Below are 20,239 nucleotides of genomic sequence, written 5' to 3' on the forward strand. Positions count from 1 at the left end.
AACATGGGTGAATATATTGAAACCATTCCTCCTCCCAAGGCACACTCCATGAAACAACATTCTCCAACTTGCATACATTTAAAGGTGTAGGAAAAGAAATATTGGCCTCTAGGGAACAGAAAAAATTGTGGGAATTGGATTATATGTCACACACATGGAGCCTGGACCCTGGGTTTATACATTTCAGGAAGAAGAATATTCATCATCCAAGGTCTTTAGATATTTGGCTGTTAACAAATATGTTCTATCCGTTTCAAGGCCTGATACAACTCTCCCTCTCCTCAGCAACTGAGCTGTAATGAAGCAGTGAGAACTCTGAAGCTCTGGAAGGAGAGTGTGCAAATGGGTGTTCCCTGGCTCAAAAGTGAGTCTCTGGAAAAGCCACTGCAGAACCTGGTCAGTCTGGGTGGATGTAGTTAGCAAGTGAGCTATGGCATTTCCCAGTAACATCACCGGTAGTGTCTTCCCTGGAAATTCTCTTGTATCCAGGAGACACTAGAATCTTCTGTGATGTCAGCAGTGTTGTGGTGACACCAACTGCCTGAGCCATTTCCCTTCATTTCCTCATGGGTTCCCGAGGAGGCATGTTCTCCAGGATCCTCAGTCTCTTTCGGAGGGACAATCATATCCGTGCAGAGACCAGACCAAGGCAGAGGGAGGCCAGCCTTCTATCACGTTGGAGAACAAGAGGAATGGAAAGGTCCTTGAGGAGGTCACGTGAGTACTGGGCAGGGCAAGGGGAGCTTCCTGGAGGAGGTTGGCTTGAGCTGGTCCTTCCAGGAGTAGGACGTATGATTTAGAGCCTCAGTCTTCCTAAATGGTTGACCCAGACACAACAATTTCTGATCATTAGTTTGACAGAGAACCAAGACCTGTTATATGTCAAGGGGCTTTCCTTGGATCTGTTTAATGTCATGGGCAGTGTCAAAGAATACCAGGATGTGCCTCTGTAAGAATAACAAAGTGTCTCTCTCAGGATATGCTGTGGAAGCACTCCCTCTCAGCAGTGTCCTGTAGGCTACGTGGGTAATTGATGCCAAGAGGGATACTCTCCTGGTCATATCATGGTCTCAGTTACTTTGTACTTGAACACACATGACTAGGGATTCAAGATGTTAAACAGTTTGGACTCAAGGACTTACCTGCCTCACATCATACATTAGCTGAGAAGGTCCTCCAATTCTTCTTGTTTAGGCCAGCTTTAGAATTTCAGTGCAGAAGAATGGCTATAGGAGGTGTGGTCTATATCTATGATGGCATATGTCACCATATGTCTATGATGGTGGGGAACAGGGACTGAGCTGAGTTCAGCTTAAAGATAGCTTTCTTGCTCTGTCAGGAGGTCACTGTATCTGTAGAACTGTTCATCTTCAGACTTCTGTTTTAGAGTAAGCATAGTTTTTCTTGACACTATGTCCACATATATGCCTGTTTACTGGTGTTTATCTACCTACAGAGTCTGATCAGAAGGCATCATCCCAACCCTCCACGACACCTGTTGAGGAGGAGAGAATGAAGCGTTTGGAGAACCTCAAAATTGCCCTCCACAAGATGCAAAAGGAAAGAGATGAACTCAGGAGAATCCTGGCGGATTACCCAGGAAAGAATTTAAATGACAGGTAGTCACAATGCAAGTTCTGTTAAATCCATATTTCCTCACATCGCAGTAGGCTACAACTCCAGGGTGGGCTCATGGTCAAAATCACTTTCCTGATTGCATCAGAATGTGAAGATCAGATGGGAATGAGATGGTGGCACAGGCTATTTTGATTCCTACAAACGTAAATCATAGCCTGTGGCCTGAATGACAGTCTGGGAATAAGGGTAGTAGTGTGTGAGCTCTCATTGTGTGGTTTAAGTAGCCTGGACAGTTTTTGGGTTGTGGGAATTTCTAGGTGCTCTGATTATGACCAATCATTGTTGAAATTGACCTGGAGGTGCTTTGGGTTCAATAGGTCCTGTGAAGAGCTAGAGGGGCCTAATCCCTCTTGCTGCCTCACAGTGTGTGACTGGACTGTCAACAGGGTATCATTGGTGTTCTCTGATTTTATTCATTGTATTTTGAGATAATGCCACATTCTTGTATTTATTTGGCATTCTAATTGTATGAGAGAGAGAGGGGGGGGGAGAGAGTGTGTGTGTGTTTTGTGTGAGTTTGTGTGTGTGTATGCATGTGTGAGTGCGTTTGTGTGTATAACTTAAGATCTGGGTATTCTGTGTTCTGATTTGGCCTGAGAATTATCCTATGGCAATTTCCATGGCATGATGATGATGAGGGTGAGAGCCTCACTTTGAACAGTACAACATTTCACATCTGGTCAGGTGGACACACATGGGAATCTCCTGGTGTGTGTTAAAAATTCTTTTCCCTGTAAATACTGTCCATGTTCCTTTGGGTTTTCATGTAGCAATAGATTCTATGATTGAGAATTGTTACCTAAGAACAGGAGAATAGTCTTCATGGGTTTAAGTTGGAGCCTGGATGGTGGCACAGGACCCTCGAATGTTTTTGGCAAGCTAGTCTATTTCTTCAAAGCCTGTCAGGGAGCTCAAGCAAATCAGCTCCCTGCTTTTGTTTCCTGGCACTGCTGTCCCCGTGGCCATAATAATAAACTTAATAAATACCAAATGGACCCAGTACCAAGGAACAAGGGCGTGGATGTCCTAGGCTGGGGTAGTTCAGGATTCAGTCTAAATTCATGTAATTCTTGAATCCTTCATTCATAATGTTATTTGATCCTTGAACCACGCCCTGCCACAGGAACAAGTTTGAGTCCGAGATGCTCATGATGCAGCACGAGGAAGTGATGACTGACATGAAGAAAATGAGCGAGCAGATCAATACCGCTTTGGTCAAATGTAAAAACCTCACACTGGAAAATGACTGGTACTGGTGAGTAACTTACAAGGTTGTGACCCCAGCACTAGGCAAGCATATGTCAGCCCATTCTTATCTTTGAAATAAAGTGAGGATCAGGCTTTATAGTGTTTGAAGCAGACCAGGAAGCCTGTCTCTAAGGAAGGCTCTAGGATTTTTACCTCTTGTAGATAGTTTGAACAAATGGAAAGAGACTGTGAGATTCATCAGTCATTGTCCTTCCCAAATAGGGATCCTGTACATAGAAAATGTGTGCACAATGATGGAGTCATCAATCAATCCTGATGCTCTGAGGCTCTGACAGGACACACACACACACACACACACACACACACACACATAGACACACACACACACACACACACACACACACACACACACAGAGGACACATAGAAAGATTGGCCTCCAAGGGACATTCTAATAAAAAGGACATATAAGCACACATAGGGATTAAGTCCTCTTCTGGGAAAAACTTGAATCAATGGTGTCAGGATTTTGAGAAATGCCCTGAGTCTTCTGGAATGTTGCTCTTTTCTCCATTTCACCTCTCTCTAGGTTATACTCCATGGCTACAGTGAACTTGGACTATAATCTGGGGCTCTCTTCAGATCAGGATCCTAGAAGGAGGAATGGACTTGGAGAAGTGGGAGGAAGTTGGAGACTGGCTGGGATTCACCATTTTTTCTTTGTGTCTCAGCCGCAGCTTCTGCCCTCTCCTAACTGAGTGTTTTGAGCTGAAGAACAATGCCCAGAGAGCATGGAATGAGTACAAAGGGCTTCTAAGGGATCAGATTGCACTGGAAGAATCCATTAAGGAAACAACAAGGTTCTGTGGGGAAGCCAGTAGGAAAATCCGTGTAACAAGCAGCCTCAGGTAGGATGAATGAAGCATCAAGGGCAGGTTTTCCTGATATCTAAGCATAAACCAAGTCAAACCAATTTAACCTTTCTCCAACTTATCCAGACACTCTCCTAGGACTCATCCAGTTGTTCATTTCGTTGCCCATTTACAAAACTTTCTGTGATTCTAGCTTCATGCAAGAAATTGGAGGATTGACAACCAATCCTCCTGCTCAACTAGAAAATGCATATCCTTAAGGGGGATCTGTTGATCACACATTGCACACTTACATGCCATTATGCTAGAGGGATGCCATGTGGTAGCCGTCTTTGTAGTGCACAGAACTGATTAGAGTTCAGTTCAATTGCTAAAAGAATGGCTCTCACTGTCAATTATGATGGGGCTTGTGGACTTTCTCTCCTTTTCCCCGTACATTGAAAATGGTCCCTTCTGCCTGTCCAAATGGTGGTTCATAGTGACAGAGCTTGAGAAGCAGTGTGTCAGTCCTGTTCTATGTCAGTGTTTTAGTGTTCTTTCCTGGGGCTTCTGTCCTGGAGCTGACTGGATGAACAGGGATGTAAGAAAGGCTTCTCTCAGGGTGAGGGTTTGTGTGAGATATGTGAGGGTTAGAGGGAAATTTTTCTCCACCTCTCTCAACCTCGTGTGCCCAAGAAGTGCATTCCCCACACAGGTTTACTCTATAAGGGATGGACAGCAGTGTCTACGCTCTCACTTGACACATTTCCTTTGCCTAATCTGTATTCAACAACTGTGCTTCCAGAAGGATGGCCTCCTCATTCTTTTCTGCTTCTCACTTATGATTTCTGTCCTCTCTCTCTCTCTCTCTCTCTCTCTCTCTCTCTCTCTCTCTCTCTCCCTCCCTCCCTCCCTCCCTCCCTCCCTCCTTTCCTCCCTCCCCCTCTCGATTTCTTTCTGACTCTGTGTGTGTGTGTGTGTATGTGTGTGTGTGTTTGTGTCGTTGGGCACAGATGTGTGAACATGGTTATGGCTATGGTACATATGTTACATTGGGAGTTGCTTGTTTTAAGTGTTTGCGGTATGGGTGCTTACATATAGAAGTGTGTGTATATGTGTGTTTGTGCATGTGTGTGTGTGTGTGTGTGTGTGAACACAACAAGTTTCTGAACACAGACACATATTTATATATATTGTATTAGTCTATATGTACACATATAGAAATGTAAAAGAGAGAAGAAGAGGAAACACAATGTTTCCAATTAGTTTCAAACTGTTCTTAATGGGGTATTGATTACTATTGAAATTATTACAGTGGGAAAACTATTCATCAACATTGACATTACTTGGAGAAATCTCAGGAATGGGGTACAGGGATGTGAGGAGAGGCTGCTGTGTGAAATCCATGTACCTGAGTGTGGAAACTGATGACTCAGGGCTCTTCTGCCTTCTTTGCTCTCGGTGTACAGTAACACTGGAAGGTCACGTGCTTGTTGTGTCTTCTCAACATCCTGGTTATGTTAATCGTTACCTGCCACCACTTTCTTCCCAGATTGGCCTAAACTTGGTTGAATATACCTTGGCTTTGGAGTTTGCTCTGCAATTTGTTAATTGAAAGATTAATTTGCTTAGAGTTGAATCTGCAAGCAGAAGATGTCCAGGAGTTATGCTGAGGTGGAATCACATTATTGCCTTAGACAGAAACTTAGGCTCAACATAGTCCACAGCACTCACCCTGTGTTGGGTTGTGGCACTCTTAACCATTGTTATTCAAAATCATTTGATCTGAGTGAAAACCATCTGTAAGGAGGGTTTAGAAAGTGATGACCCTCAGACATTGCTGGAGGTGTCAAATGGGTAGCCCTGTGAGAAGCCATGCACAACTCTTGTGAAAGTTCAACCTTTGACACAGTGATTCCAGAACAAGAAGTAGGTGTCAGCAGAGAAACTGTGGCACATTAGTGTTGTAGTGGTTCACCTCAGAGCAGCCATGAAGCAAAATTATCCAGAAGTCCACCAGTCAGAAAGTGGAAAGGTACAATGTTGTCCAGCATTTCCATGGACTGTGGCTGAGTTTGATTATACCTGCCAGCATTTGACTTTGAATCAGTCAGTCTTATCTCACTGGAATTATATCTGATAGCATCCCAGTCCAAGTTTTACCTTGGATTGTGGTATGGAGATTTCCTAGCTGTTTGTGCTGGTAGTTTGGCTGCCCTGTCAGGTACTGTATCCTAAAGGGACCTCATATTGAAAAAATGCAGCTCACTTTGCATGCACTGGGAAACAGTGAGCAGAGGACAGAAGAGGCTCACCTGCCCCCACCCAGTGCTCTGTTGCCTGAAATCAGCCTCCTGTGCACAGCCTTGTGAACTTGCTAAGCAGGCTTGGCTAACAGGCCTAGATGTCACATTTCTAATTTCTGATTTTCAGGGGAATACACTTTATTGGCTGAGCTGTCTTTAGCCTATGCTCACTGTGTACTTACCCCATTCCAGGTTTTTTTTCTTATGCCACAATAGTAGACTGGGTGATCTCTTCTATTATCATTAACTGGGAAACTAAGCACATTCTTCAAAATACTCTGCTTGTATGTGTGAACAAATATATTTGGGTGAGTTCAAAGGTGTGTATGTCTGAGTGTCTGTCTGTCTGTCTCTGTATACATGCATGTCTCCATGGGCAATATAATCTTCTAATGACCAGGATGAGGAGAGAATGGAGGAAAGTCTGCAGGACGCCCTGAATCAGAAAAAACTGGTCACTGAGCAAAAGGCCTTGGCTGGGAAGATGCGGCATCATTTCGGTGTCACTGAGATGATTTGAAAGCACAGGATGAGAGGACCCAAGTAGATTCCCTGTGCTTATGAACTGTCTTATTGGGTGTGTGACTTTCTCCATAGTTCTCAGCATCTGTCAGCTAGGAGCAGCTCAGAATATTATTCCTGTCCATTTTAAAGGAAATTTCATCCATGAAGTGTATGTGATCCATAGAGATTCTGGCTAGTGTGTACTGATCCCTCCAGTCTGAGCTCTCCTGTATTATCTGAGCCCAGTGCCTTTAAGTCTCCCCACAAAGAGTTTTACGATACCCATAAACAAAGGAGTGGTATAGTTTATTTTCTGCATGAGTATCTCCTTTAGAGTTCAATGCCTACCCTTGGCAAGATTTCCATGCAGCATATTCTTGCCAAATATAATATCACTTCAGTGTGCATGTAGTTCTTGAGATATTGTTTCTCTGGGTCTTTGCAGATATTGAGGTTGTAAGTGGACCCCAGGCATATTCCTGCACTGGAGGAATAATAATAGTCTTCATTTCAGTGATGGACAGGCCTCCAAGGCCTTCCTATTGTTTTCTAGGTTGTTCACATCTCTCCTCATCTGACATTGAGACATTGCTACATGATTTTAAAATATAATATACATGGAAAATTGGAATTATCTGCTTTTCACTGTTCAATTTTTAGCAGTTTTAAAAGCTGGGAAAATATGCAGGCCTGTGGGGTCTCTTACCCTTCTGTCTTGGGCATGAGAAAATGACCTCAGATGAAAGATCATCCTGGATTATCCTGCTGAATTGTGCTGCTGTGTATGGGAGAAGTGACATGGCAGGTCCTCACCAGGCCTTTTCTACCCCTAGGTCTGAACACTCCAGCAGACGCTTGCCCATGGCCCAGACCAGGACTACAGCTCTCAGAGACAGACCTGTCCACCAGGAGCACTGAGGGTGCAAAGATTGACAACACCTCCCGCATCTCAGTCCTCGTAACCATACAACAACCAACCAACCGGAATGAGGCGTCTACATTCCTCTTGACGAGATTTTTACCATCTTACCTGCCATTCTGCTGTGTTTGCAAAGCCAGCAACAGGCTGGGGTTATATGTTGAAAAATCAGCAGCAATTGAACGCTGAGTAATTTACTTGTTATATTTGGTTTTTACTTTGAAGTTTGGTTGTTTTATGCATTTGGTTTTATTTGTTTAAGTTTGAAGTTTTGTTATTCATTTGTTAACTTTAGTTTTTTTAATTAATATGCCATATTCCTAAGGCTATATGCATTGAACTGATTGACTCCCCAATTTAAAATATTCTTGAATAAATTAATGTTTGCCTATAAATAAAAACGTGACCTTTAACCCTTCACTCACAAGACCGTCCTGAGTCGTGTGTGGTTCTTCCTCCTGTAACAGCACAAGTGTAAGGCAACAGTGGTTTTCTGCAAGTCTCATGCAGCGTAGGCTTCACCATCAGTTCACAGCAGCCAGAGCTGCACAGGAAACTGTGCTCTTGATGTAGACAGTGTGTCAGGCTCCGTGGATCCCCCTTCATGAGGAAAAATATCCTTGCTTCATCCCTGTGCTCACAAATTTAGCTTCCTTTATAGTGACAAACAAAGGAGAAACACAGAAGTATTTCTCTAATACATTAGAGGAAATAAAAACATTCAGTATGGGAATATAAAGTGTTCAGGGCACACAGAGTTTGATGACTGTGGATTCCTTGAATATAGCATCAGCTATGACTGCACATTTAATGAATTCCACCAATTTTAGAGGAATGAACATTTTTACTATTTTTGTTGTTGGTTTGTTTGTGGTTATTGATAATGTTTTGCTGAGTTCATTTTGATATATATCATAGCTTCTTTGGGCAGAGGTCTTACAGTTTTGAATTATTTCTTTTTGCAATTTGTAGTGGATATTTTAATCTATATTTCAAATATTATGCCCCTTTCCAGTTTCATCCCAGAAAACCCCTATTCTCTCCCCGGAACGCCCACCTCCATGTGGGTGCTACCCCACCTGCCTGTCCTCTCCCTCCCACCTCCCCATATTCGTTTTCATGCAATTCTGCCAACGGCCAGCAGAGGGCAGTGGATTTCACTCAGACCTGAGATGACAGAGAATTGTTAATTGCCCCTTATGTCCTCTGGGATTCAAATTCTCAAACAGATGAGCCATGTCTCCAGTCCCCATCCTGGACTTTTGCAATGAATTCTATTATTTACAACTTGTCTGCCAATTGTGAGTTCATTGACAGAGCATTATCTAATTTGTCATTAATAATTTTTTAAATGACCATTTACAGAAATGGTAAACATTAGTTCCCTGTGCACATTCACTAATGGGCTTATATAAAACATATTTTAAAAACTAAAACACTATATTTAAAAAAACATAATTCAAATGGGCTATATATATAAGCATAATATTCACAGTTGAAGAAACTTAAATGACTTAGAAACTCATAATAAATATTTATCAACCTTGGACACTACATAAATGACAATCAAAATTATTCTGAGATATTGTTTCATACCTTTAATAACTTAGTTTAGTAACACATAAGAGAATTCCCTCCTACTGGGTTATGGAGCAAGGGGAACATTGAGATTCTCCTGTAGATTTGCAATGCAAATTTCTGTAGCAACTTTGGAAATCAGAATGCAGTTTCTTCAGGAAGGTGGTAATGGGTAAACCTCAAGATACAACACCAAGGCATATATCCTAATGTTGACTCATCCTAGTATAGACACCCTTTCTCCACCATGTTCAGTGAAGCACTCTTATAATATTCAAAATGGAAATATTCAAGTGGTCCCTTAGAGATGAGTGCATAAAGCAAGCATGGTGCATTTCCAGACTGGATTGCTGATCAATAACTACTAGAGTAAAAAGGAAAGCATGTAATTTTCAGGACAATGAATGGATCTTGTAAAATCATCCTGGATGAGGTGATCCAGATCAATAAGGACAAATGGGATCCGTATTCACTTTAATCTGAATGGTAACACTCCCAACTGTGTAACTGTATAGATCAGTTTAGTGTGAGGGTTGAGGGAAATGGGCCAGAGTGTCCCCATTTTGGGTGTTGTTTGCCTTGATCATACATTTGTATGTCTTTCTGAAAGAGAAATGTATTCCTTTTTTTTTTATATTGGTTAATTGTTCTTTGGCTGACTTTTGTCTGTGGTCCCTCTGCATGCAGTTCCCTCAGTGGCCAGAAGAGGGCACGAGATATCCTGTTATAGATGATTGTTAAGAGCCCTATAGGTCCTCTGAGTGAGCAGCATATTTTGCATTGGGTTCTGTTGTTTATGGTCCTGAGTTTGCCTCTCCCCAACTGGTTATCTCTGATGTTAACTGTCGTGAGTGTCTCTGACTGGATCCAGCATCATTGGAGGAATGTAGAGCTCTGTGAGCTGGGTGACAGCTGGTCTCCTGGGAGTCAGGTAGTACTGTCTCTGTTTTGGGTGGGCCTCCTGGGTCTCTGGTTTGAGCAGGCCTCCAGGGTCCCTGGAAGTACAAACCAACAGGCCTCAGAGAACTTTGAGAGAGTCTGTACTGTTACTTTCTAGCTTCCCTTCCCATTTCCTACATCTTCAATAGAGCACAGAGTTGACAATTATGAATTATATTTCCTAGGTGCCTCTCAAACCAAGAGTTTGCATGTGACTAAGTTTTGTCCAGAAACATATGAACGGAGTCCATAGGCAAAATGTCTGCCATTTTCTTCATGATGTTTACCCTCCGTAGTACTGAGGATCAAATTCCCATATTCTTAAAGATAGTTGATTTATACAATATCAAGAATGTATGTGTAAAGTATCAATATCCGGTGTTCGTAATTGTCTTATTTTGACTCCCAAAAAGCTGCACTTCCAGACCTGAGGGTCCCTGAGGGCTTCGAGTTGCCATTGCCAATGTTTGGACAGAAAGACAGAAGGACAGGGCAAGGGATTGGGAGGGAGTGGAGGATGAAGGGAATCACCATGATCCAGAGTTAGAAGGGTCAGAGTAAGAGCTACAGGAGAGAAAGCAGCCTACAATGTAGGTGGAAGGGAATAGGACCCTATTGGGGGAGTGGGGTGTTTCTCAGAAGGTAACAGGCAGCAAAGATAAAACATAGATTTAAAAGGTGTTAAACCTGGGCTGCTGGGAGGAAGGGAGGTGTATGGTAGCTGTCAGGAGGATTAGAAATGTCCAGACATTGATTGTGTGTGTGCCTGTGTGTGGGTGTGTTTCATTCTCAAAATCAGAGAACTCTTGGGCAGGTGCCATGACTGCACTAAGGAGCCAAAGCTGTTTAATTAATTCACTGCTACAGTCAGGTACATTGAGGTCCCATGTTAGGGAGGTATTAACCTGGACACGGGGTACACAGCCCAGTCAGCCAATGCACAGTTTATTCAGTTTCAACTTCTTTTAAAGACAAAGCAGGATAAAAGTTTCCCACTGTTTCTAGTTCTCTCCAGAAGCTGTTTCCCTAGTCATAGCATATCTTGGATCTTAGTGACCCAAACCTCCTTGCAGACTGAGAAACATGTCAGCCGTCCAACTCTTAGACGTGTTAGAGGTGCTGCTGTCTAATTAAGCTATAAAGAAACTTACTTTCTCATGAGAAAATGACCATGAAGTTCATGTCCTCAGGTTTGCAGCTTCCTTGGCAGACAGAGCACCAGGATCCTCTGCTTGAGGAAGTTGCCTTCTCTGTATCTCAGTGTGGTGAGAGTGAGTGAACCATCCTAGGTTGCCCTGCCGCTGGCAAGCTAGGAGCAGTCGCCTCATGACATTTCTCTACTGTACAGTAAAATAGTGTCACCCCTAATCCCTAGAGGATGGCTCAGCAGTCAGAGGGACCTGTGGCCCTGAATAGCCGGAGAAACGCTGCTCTCTGTGGATTGGCTGCCTACCTCTGGGCTATCACAGGCAAGGGAAAAGTCTCAATATTTGTACCAGATCCAGCCTTTTCCAATAGTTTGGCACCAATTAACTTAAGATCACAATAATTTTAGCATTAGTAATTTATTCCACATTTCATCTACCTAATGCAGACTGTACCTAAAACGGGGAAAATGAAAGGAAGTAAAATCTTAGTCATCTCAGATGTCAGAGTCAGGGACTTAGAGAATTATACAACCTTTGTTGTGTGACTAAACCTTCAAGAAGTTCCTCTTAAACCTTGAGTGTGACCAAGCAAGACTAAGCCAGAAAGCAACATTCTGGTTCACTTTTATACTAGACTCAAGGACAATCATACACAACACACAGTCAGTCAGACATTTTATGGCCTCTCCTGCTCACATGGGAAGCCATGGAGCCAGAAACTCAGATGATAAACTTCAGTGCAAACACAAGAAGCCAATTACAATATCAACCACAATAAAGAAACCTGGTTTGGTGGCACACACCTTTGCTGGGGAGACAGAGACTCCATGTCCTCCCTAGCCAGCCAGCCCAGCTGACCTGTCCTATTCCGAGGCAATGAAAACTCCCGTTTTATAAAAATGGTGGACGGCACCTGAAGAGTAACAACCAAGGTTGTCCTCCGGCCCCCACACATGCAAGCTGGATTCTGGATGGTGTTTTCTTCTCCTCTGGAAGACACAGGAAACTCTACCATTCAGCTCCTCCAAGGCTTCAGGCATCTGCATGGATGGCACAGCAAGAGGAGAGACAGTGTCAGTGCATCCACTGCTCCACCATAGTCTGCTTTCTCATTAGTAAACAAAAGGCCTCCCAGGAATTCTGAGGCCTGCAAAGAAGGAGGTAGAAACAGCTTTCGAATGACTCAAAAGTGTTTTTAAAAAAAATCTATTGAGTGGGTTCTCATTTGAAGTTCATAGTACACTCACTTCCTAGTTTGAAAATTGATATTTGAGGAGCAAATTAAACATCGAAGCTTTTTAAAAATGTATCTTAAGGAAACCAAAAAGGTCCAAATGATGACTCTTCCACTGTATAGAAGACTGTTAATTAAGAATATGGAAAGCAAGACAGAATCAGAAAAGCCCACATTCTGTAATTCCTATTAAATTTAGCAATTTAGTTACCATGTTGAATTCTAATTAAAATGTTCAGTTGTTGGGACACACGAAAGTCACATAGGACCAAAAGTAACACTGCAGAGATTGCTTTCTTGTGGCTGGTGGTGAGAGAGGGGCTAAGGGATCAGTGACAGCTCAGACTGGACCAACAAGCTCATCAGGTAAAGGAGATTGCCAACAAGCCTGCTGACTTGAGTGTGATCCCTGGAATCAGATCCAAAGGAGAGAACTCCTCCCAAAAGTGACACTTTACTACACAGTACACAGTGGCATTCATGTGCATAAGTGCACACACACACACACACACACACACACAGAGAGAGAGAGAGAGAGAGAGAGAGAGAGAGAGAGAGAGAGAGAGAGAGAGAGAGAGAGGTGAATAAACATAATATATCTTGTAAGGCTCAAAGGTCACAATGCCTAAGAATGAATCCTAGCATCCAGTCAGTGTTGCAGAACAGAAGGCAGAAACAGGCCATTCAGCAGGAGCGGCAGGCCAAGTCTTCAGCAAGGGAGCAAGTTTCTAAGAATGTGAGTCCTGAGACAAAAAGGTCAGGAACCAGGTTGTGTCTGAACAAATGGACCATCAAAGGATTTTTTGAGAACTCGATGCAGACATTTGCATTTGGACCACAATTATTGTTAATGCTGGCATTCATTCTACACTCCACCCAGCAGTTACCTAGCAACAGCCAGGTAGGCCTGGCTTGCTATAAAAGTGACTCTTTGGCCTCTCTTATGTTCTCTGACTCTAACCCCTTTGCTTTCCCTGACCCCTTTCCCTTTTTCTTCCCCTCCCCCATCTCTCTTCACATGTTCCCGTCCAGCTTCTTCTCCTCTCTTCTCTTTCTTTCTCTCTCTCTCCCTCTTTTCATCTTTCTCTCCTCTCCCTCTCTCTCTGTCTCCTCCTTTTCTCTGCCTCTACTCCCTTCTCAACTCCCCTCCCCATGCCCCTGAATAAACTTTATTCTATTCTAGTCCCCATGCAGGGAGGATGGCTCAGCATGGGCCCGCTGAAGTACCCTTCCCCCCACACTCTATAAAATGTATTCTTACCATTTTTTGACCAAGCCAGCTCAGTCATCCAACAGGTTATCCAAGGTGGGAGTGAGGATTAAAAAAAGAAAAAAAGACAATTAGACAATATTTAACATAACTCCAGCCAGTGCTGAGGCTGAAGCAGCTTTATTTTTCTCTGTCTGCTTTTATATCACTTTAATTACATGCAGAACGGTCAGATCCTTTCTGAGCCAAGGAACAAGCAAGGTGATAAACAAAATCTTGTAACCACCTTTCTGGGGCTGAATCCGGATGACCAAAACCAAAGGATGCCACACAGGCTTCAGCTGAGCCTCCTCTGAGCTTTGCATTAACTCAAAAGTAAATGTTCTTAATCAGGGCCTGTATCCTGAGTACTGGCCCAAAGTCACATTTCCACCTTGAGCTGAAGTCTTTTGCCCTAATAATGTCAGATTCCTGCCAAGTGTCTAGAAGCAAGTACCCCCAAAGTCTCTCTGCACTTTTTATAAAACACATCAATTCTAACAGGTGGAAGGGTGCTGTGTGGAAAGTTAAAGAAGCTTGAGTGAAGCAAGCACGTAACAAGACATTGTCATACTTCAGTGACACCTCACCCTTCAGTACTGAGGAGGAGCTGAGCTAAAGTGTCCATAGCAGTAATTTCTCAATGGTAGGGAGATGCTTTATCATTGGATTTCTCTTTATTTTAAACAACCATGATTTTTTTTCAGGATGCGCACATGATATTTATTTGATTATCAGTTATTATTCCTGTAATGTGTATGGGTATTTTGTCTACATGTATGTTGTGTCCACATGAATGCCTGATGCTCTAGAAAGCCAAAGAGGGCATCAGATCCTGTCAGTTGTGAGTTGACAGGTACTTGCTAGAATTGAACTTAGGTTCTCTGAAAAAAAAAAAGCCAAAGCTCTCAACCACTGAGCCAAGCTCCCTGGGTAAGCCATCCCCAAATAGGAGTTGGAAGTGTCATTTCCCCATCTAGCTACCAGGATAAAGAGTCCACTTATAAGTGCCCTGCCTGTGAGTTCAGAGCATTCCAGGGGCAACTGAAAAGATCTTCGCAGTACAAGCCCAACACCTCTGAGACTTTCTCATGCTCTTCCCACCCCTGCTTTAGTCTCCTTGATGGTGCCCTGGGCCCTTGAAAACGAAAGAAGTAAAAAGTTCTTGAGAAGCTGTGGCTTTTTGTTTAGCTTCTGGGTCTTAGTGTCTTTGATGAAAAGCTGGATTATAGGAAAAAGATTTTGCACATGAATTTGGGATCATAGAACTCACATCCAACAAACTGGGGAGACTGGGCTCAGAGCTGGAGAGGGGAGACTCAGGTGGAACTGAGAACTGTCCAAAGCTGCATCCCATTTCCCTTTGCCACTGCAAGAGCCGGAGAGACCCATTTCACAGTTGTGCTGAGTTGTGCTGTACTAGGCTTGGTAATGAGAAAGCACAGGGCCTCCCTTTGTAGCCTCAAACTCCAGGCTCTCCTGTCTCAGTTCCCCCAAGCATCAGGAGGGCAGGTGTGGGCTGCCACAGCGCTAGCAGGAACAGGAAGATTTCTGTGTTCTGTTCTCTTCTTCATGGGCTGAGTCTGAGCCTGGAGTCTCCATGTCAGTAGCATCCTTCAAGGCTGTTCCTCTGCAGCTCTGAAACCTTTTGTTGTTTTTGTTATTGTTTTTTATGTAAACGAAGTTTATTTTTCCTTTTAAGTAGTGTTTATGTAGCACTACAGCTAGGTAAACAATGTGAATTAGTATAAGTCATCTCAAAAGCCAGAGTTTTGTTTTCGTTGTTGTCATTTTTTAATGAGTCGTTAAAAAGATGCATCCTATTCTAACAGGATAAATATTTTTAACCATTTCATTTTGAGTTAATGAACAATCAGAAATGAGCAACATTCCTCATTGAGGAAAACAAAAAGCTGTTGTGGACAAGGGACAACTCACACACACAAACAAAAAGAGCTGTGTAAAAATCACTAACTGTTCCCATATTAAACCTTGATCACTGGGGAGATGCCTGGGGAGGTTCACTGTCAGAATATTCAAGTCCTGGGGCTCCCTCTAGAGGAACGACTTGAAACCCTTCAAAACTTCATTTGGAAATAACAAGAAAAATCTGATTTTACCTAAGCTATAAAATTTTAAATCTCAAAGGTAGCATTTGAACTTTTTTAGTTGGAAACCTTTCCGGAAGGTGTCTTGCTCTAAAGCACCCATGAAATGGGTGCAGCCACTGTCTTTGCTGCTGTTCCAGTCCTTTCTGCACAGCAACACAGGGACAATCATCTCCAGTTTCAGACCTGCAGTCAGCTGTGAGCATTGCTCCAGTGTGGGACAGCTAGCTTTCTTCCAGTCCTTAGGGATAGCATTATTCACCTTTGAATGCCTGCAGCATTGCTCACCTTTGGCCCTTCTTCCTCCCTCCTTCCTGTCCTTCTATTTGTCTGTGCTAGACAAGGTTCTGCCGTTAGACTGTCACCCCACATCTGAGTTTCTTTTCACAGGATTAAACCACCAATCATATAAAGTGACATCCCCTGAGATGACAGCTTGTTTCCATGTCACTTCCTTGTGACTGTTCTCTTGAGAAAGGCTCTCAATGCACAGCCCAGGCTTAACACAACCTAGAGACCCTCCTGCCTCTGCTCCCAGTCCACATCGCTTTCATCTGAAATGAGATTCAAAGCTCAAATTTCAACATATCTCCCTAGTACTGGGAAATTTCTCTCTTGAAGATGGTCTGATAATTTAGTGGGCCAGCATTGATTTGAATCAGTTTGACTTTGGGTTGATAAAAATTTTCACTGACTTCATGGACTTCATTTCTTCTCTTTGAGAGTCTCTGAGAACCTGGTTCTTATTTTGTTCTTCAGGGCCCAAGAGTCCAGAGATTAGAAATATTCCAAAGGTGAAGATTCTAGTAAGAAACCTTGCCCCCGGGCTGGAGAGATGGCTCAGCAGTTAAGAGCACTGAATGCTCTTCCAGAGGTCCTGAGTTCAATTCCCAGCAACCACATGGTGGCTCACAACCATCTGTAATGGGATCTGATACCCTCTTCTGGTGTGTCTGAATTTACAGTGTACTCATATACACTGTAAAAATATATAAAGATTTATGTATTTATAAAATAAATAAATATATCTTTAAAAAAAGAAACCTTGTCCCATAAACTCAGGCTTAAAGGAAAGGCTAAGGAATTAGGAGTAAAGACAACGTATTTTTACACTCTGTTCATGGGGAGGATAAAAATCAGTAAGATAGACGGAAAGAAGACACTAAAGAAAACAGAGAACTGCCCAGGAGACCTTACAGGTACCTGTTGGTTGGGGTTCTCTGTGAGCTTCTAGCACCAACATCATCTCACCTGGATGTTCTACTAACATCATGCCTGGTTGAGTTACAGTTGTTTAAGATCAGACATAGTACTAGTGTCATAGTCAATGTTCTATTGCTATGAAGAGACACCATGACCATGACAACTCTTACAAAGGAAAACTTTAAATTGGGACTGGCTTAACATTTTCAGGGGTCCAGTCTTTTATTGTCATGGGGAGCGGGGGGTGGGGCACACAGGAAGTCATGGTACTGGAGAGACAGCTGAAAATTCCACAGTCCAGTCAGCAGGCAGCAGGAAAGGAGCAAAGACATTGGGCCTAGCTTGACCATTGTCATTTTCTCTTTTTGATCATCAAGAAACAAATAGACTTAGATCTGTGGAGTTTTCCTGTTTCAGGCAAATGTGGTGGTTAGGCCCTATCATTCTAACACCCTGAAGACAGAGGATCAGTCATGGTGAAGACCAACTTCAGCCCATAGTGAGACCCTGTCTCAAAGAAACACACACACACACACACACACACACACACACACACACACACACACACACACACAAGAAAAACAAAAAAACAAGAGCCTGAGGAAATGGACCACACCTTGATTATATAACCTTCTGGATACCCTGAGGGATTACTGGGGTCAGGCTAGTTGCACAATAAATCTTAACAGTGAACAGCACTGATCAATCAATAGGCCTTGACTGAATATAAAGAGAAAGGGGGTGGAGCATAAGCATTCATTGCTCTCTGAGTTCTCAGGGTGGATACCATATAGACAGCTGCTCAACCTGTCATGGTGGACTGTGGCCTCCAATTGTTGGCCAACATACACCCCTTCATTAAGTTGATTCTCCGGCATGTGTTTTAGTAATGGAGAAGAAACTCATGTGGTAGGACATGTACAAATCAGTGTGAAAAGGCAGGCATGTTAAAAGTAGGAAAAGGGGGGTTGAGGATTTAGCTCAGTGGTAGAGCACTTGCCTAGCAGGCACAAGGCCCTCGGTTTGGTCCTCAGCTCCAGAAAAAAATAGAAAGTAGGGAAAGGCTCCAGAGGAAGCTTCATAAACAAGAAAATTTCCAAATTGCAGTCCTTAAGTTTACTGTATGTACAACACCAACATTAACAAGTAAAACACATCCAAATTTCAAGGAGAGACATTCTAGTCGTGGTGGCACATATGTGTAATCCCAGCACTTGGGAAGATGAGGCAGGAAGATCTCTGTGAGTTTGGGTCATCCAGGACTACATAGTCAGTTCAAAGCCACCCTAGATTTTGTCCAAAAAGAAGTTGTTTTTCAGTGAGATAACAAGTCCAGAATAGATAAACAGAAACGTCCAACAATAGGAATGTTACTGAGGATCCAGACTGATAGGAAGCACCCAAAATCCTGGGATGTGGTGTAAGTTGGAAAACATTTTTATACCAATAAAACTAGGTGTGCCCATCCCTTGTGATCCTGAAGTCACAGGCCTGTGTACACTGCATTAGAGGATCTGCCTTCTCCAAATCCTGCATTTTAAGATGCAGGAAGCAGAGCCACACTGACTGCAGGGTGAGTCTGCAGGGTGAGTCCGCAGCCATAAGTGCTGTGGATCCTCCTCAGTCCTGCAATTCTTGAGGGAACCAGCTACTAATGGTCCAGATTTGGCTCCTTAACCCTTAGTTAAGTTGTTAGTGCGAGCAGGCTATGTAGTCTCTGGGGCCTACAAAAACATTTGACTGTCATTCTTGGAATTAATCTGCTGTGCCTGGCTAAAAGCATCTGCACGCAGGAACTACTAGCCGGTATCTTGGTGACATTAAACATGTACCCTTTGCCTGGAGATTCCCCGGGGTGACCTTAGATTGGTCCCATTTCTAGCTGATAGAATTGGAGGTAGAGCTTAGATTGGCTATGAGCTCCCTGCTTCTGATCTTTTGGATTATCAGGGTTTAATGAGTTTCCTACAAAAAAGACAACATAAGAAAACTACAGTTTATTGAGGTTGGAAGCCCACTCTGGCTGGCATCATTGCCATGGCACCATTCTGTGAATGGCATATAAAACTGGGCTCTAGCATTCATGTGGTAATTTGTGCCAAAACAAGTTTGCTGAGTGATCAAGACAAGCGAGATGAAGAAATAGAAAATATTTGGTAACGTAACATACGATTTTATAGTTTTATGCTTGAAAAGTTGATATAATCATACAAATATTATTTTAAAATGTTTTATGTGTTCAAACACGTATGGATTAATGAAACAATTAGTGAAACATAAATCTAAATAAAATAAGAAAACTATCATTATAAGAACTGTGTCTGTTTTGTCTTTAGTGGGTTAGAGACTCTGGGGGTGACCTATATTCTGTAGCCCTGTTTAGCTGGGTGTGGTGACAGTTAGTGCTGAGGACCACAATGTATAGGCTTTCACTGTTGGTTCCAAGCTCTATGTCAGGGTCCTCTCTGTCCACATAAGGTTTCCAGTCTGGAACATTTGGTCAAGCTCAGACATGAGCAAGGGTTCAGCCTTGTGAATAGTCCTCTGGGTCTGTTGCAGGGTCTCCAAGAATGTGATGGGGGAACGGCTAGTAACGTTTACCTACTAAACATCTCAATATGGGGGGCATCTGACCCTTAGGAGGGCAAAAGGTAGAAGGTTAGCCTAATTTTCATTGGTCTCATGGACACATTTATTTTACCATTCATGAGTTTTGCAGCCTCTATGCACAACGTAATTTTAGAGGAACATTTAAGGCCTTTGCCAGATTTAGGGGAAACTTTGGTCATGAAGGTGAGGGCATTTTCAAAATTCAGAGGTAGAGGCAACCCATATACAGAATTGTTTGTCTTCTGATAACAGCAGAGTATGGGTCTCTTGTTTAACAAGAACTGCCATCCATTTGCCTCCTGTTTCTTTTTGTCACTTGGTTTCTTCCTGTCTTCTTTTTGTCAAGGTGAGGAGTCCCCTCTCTCTAAAGAGGGCCCATGGACACTGGCATTGGCAAATGCATGTCAACTGTTCATAGTGTGCATGTCTTTGCCCTTCTCCCAGTAAAATGAATGGGATGAAGCCAGAAGGTCAGCCCTTTGTGCTGAAGTCCATTGGCTGAGGGACTGGGCCTATACCATCCTGGGTCGGTGACCCCTGCAACCTAGTGTACCTGATTCCATGTTGAAGAAAACTGCTCCATATAAACCTCTCCATGTGTGACATTGGACTGCATCAATCACTTTTAGGAAGTGCAGAGTGCAGCTGCAGTGGAGCCCAGAGTGGAAGCCAGAGGCTCCAGCCAGCCCCAGAGCAGAGCAGGATGCAGCAGCCACAACTGCAGAGGTAGCAGCAATCAGGCCTG

At 43.1% G+C, this 20,239-nt stretch overlaps 2 protein-coding genes across 3 annotated transcripts in view; both read left to right on the top strand.

Moving 5' to 3' along the window:
• The window catches only part of LOC148000872 (disks large homolog 5-like), a 39,294-nt gene that overhangs the window by 2,351 nt on the left and 16,704 nt on the right, over positions 1–20,239 (top strand). The window contains exon 2 of one of the 2 annotated variants that reach the window (XM_087586840.1): positions 286–364. The exons of the other annotated variant lie outside the window; for it this stretch is intronic. The gene's annotated coding sequence lies outside the window, so the exon portion shown is untranslated. The remainder of the gene's footprint in view (positions 1–285; positions 365–20,239) is intronic. 2 annotated transcript variants of the gene reach the window in all.
• LOC148000873 (disks large homolog 5-like) lies at positions 519–7,850 on the top strand. The gene is made up of 5 exons (XM_087587175.1): positions 519–717; positions 1,457–1,619; positions 2,762–2,893; positions 3,577–3,753; positions 7,340–7,850. The coding sequence occupies exons 1-5, from the start codon at positions 567–569 to the stop codon at positions 7,422–7,424; spliced, it is 708 nt and encodes a 235-aa protein (XP_087443301.1). The 5' UTR covers positions 519–566; the 3' UTR covers positions 7,425–7,850.

This window comes from Rattus norvegicus, chromosome 15, assembly GCF_021556685.1.
Source record: "Rattus norvegicus strain SHRSP/BbbUtx chromosome 15, alternate assembly SHRSP_T2T, whole genome shotgun sequence".
Lineage (NCBI taxonomy): Eukaryota > Metazoa > Chordata > Mammalia > Rodentia > Muridae > Rattus > Rattus norvegicus.

Excerpts from the sequence above, each read along its gene's own strand:
- LOC148000873 (XM_087587175.1), top strand. The coding sequence starts at position 567 with ATGGGTTCCCGAGGAGGCATGTTCTCCAGGATCCTCAGTCTCTTTCGG. Across the intron at positions 718-1,456 it reads AAGGTCCTTGAGGAGGTCAC|AGTCTGATCAGAAGGCATCA; the intron begins GTGAGTACTGGG and ends ATCTACCTACAG. Across the intron at positions 2,894-3,576 it reads CTGGAAAATGACTGGTACTG|CCGCAGCTTCTGCCCTCTCC; the intron begins GTGAGTAACTTA and ends TTTGTGTCTCAG.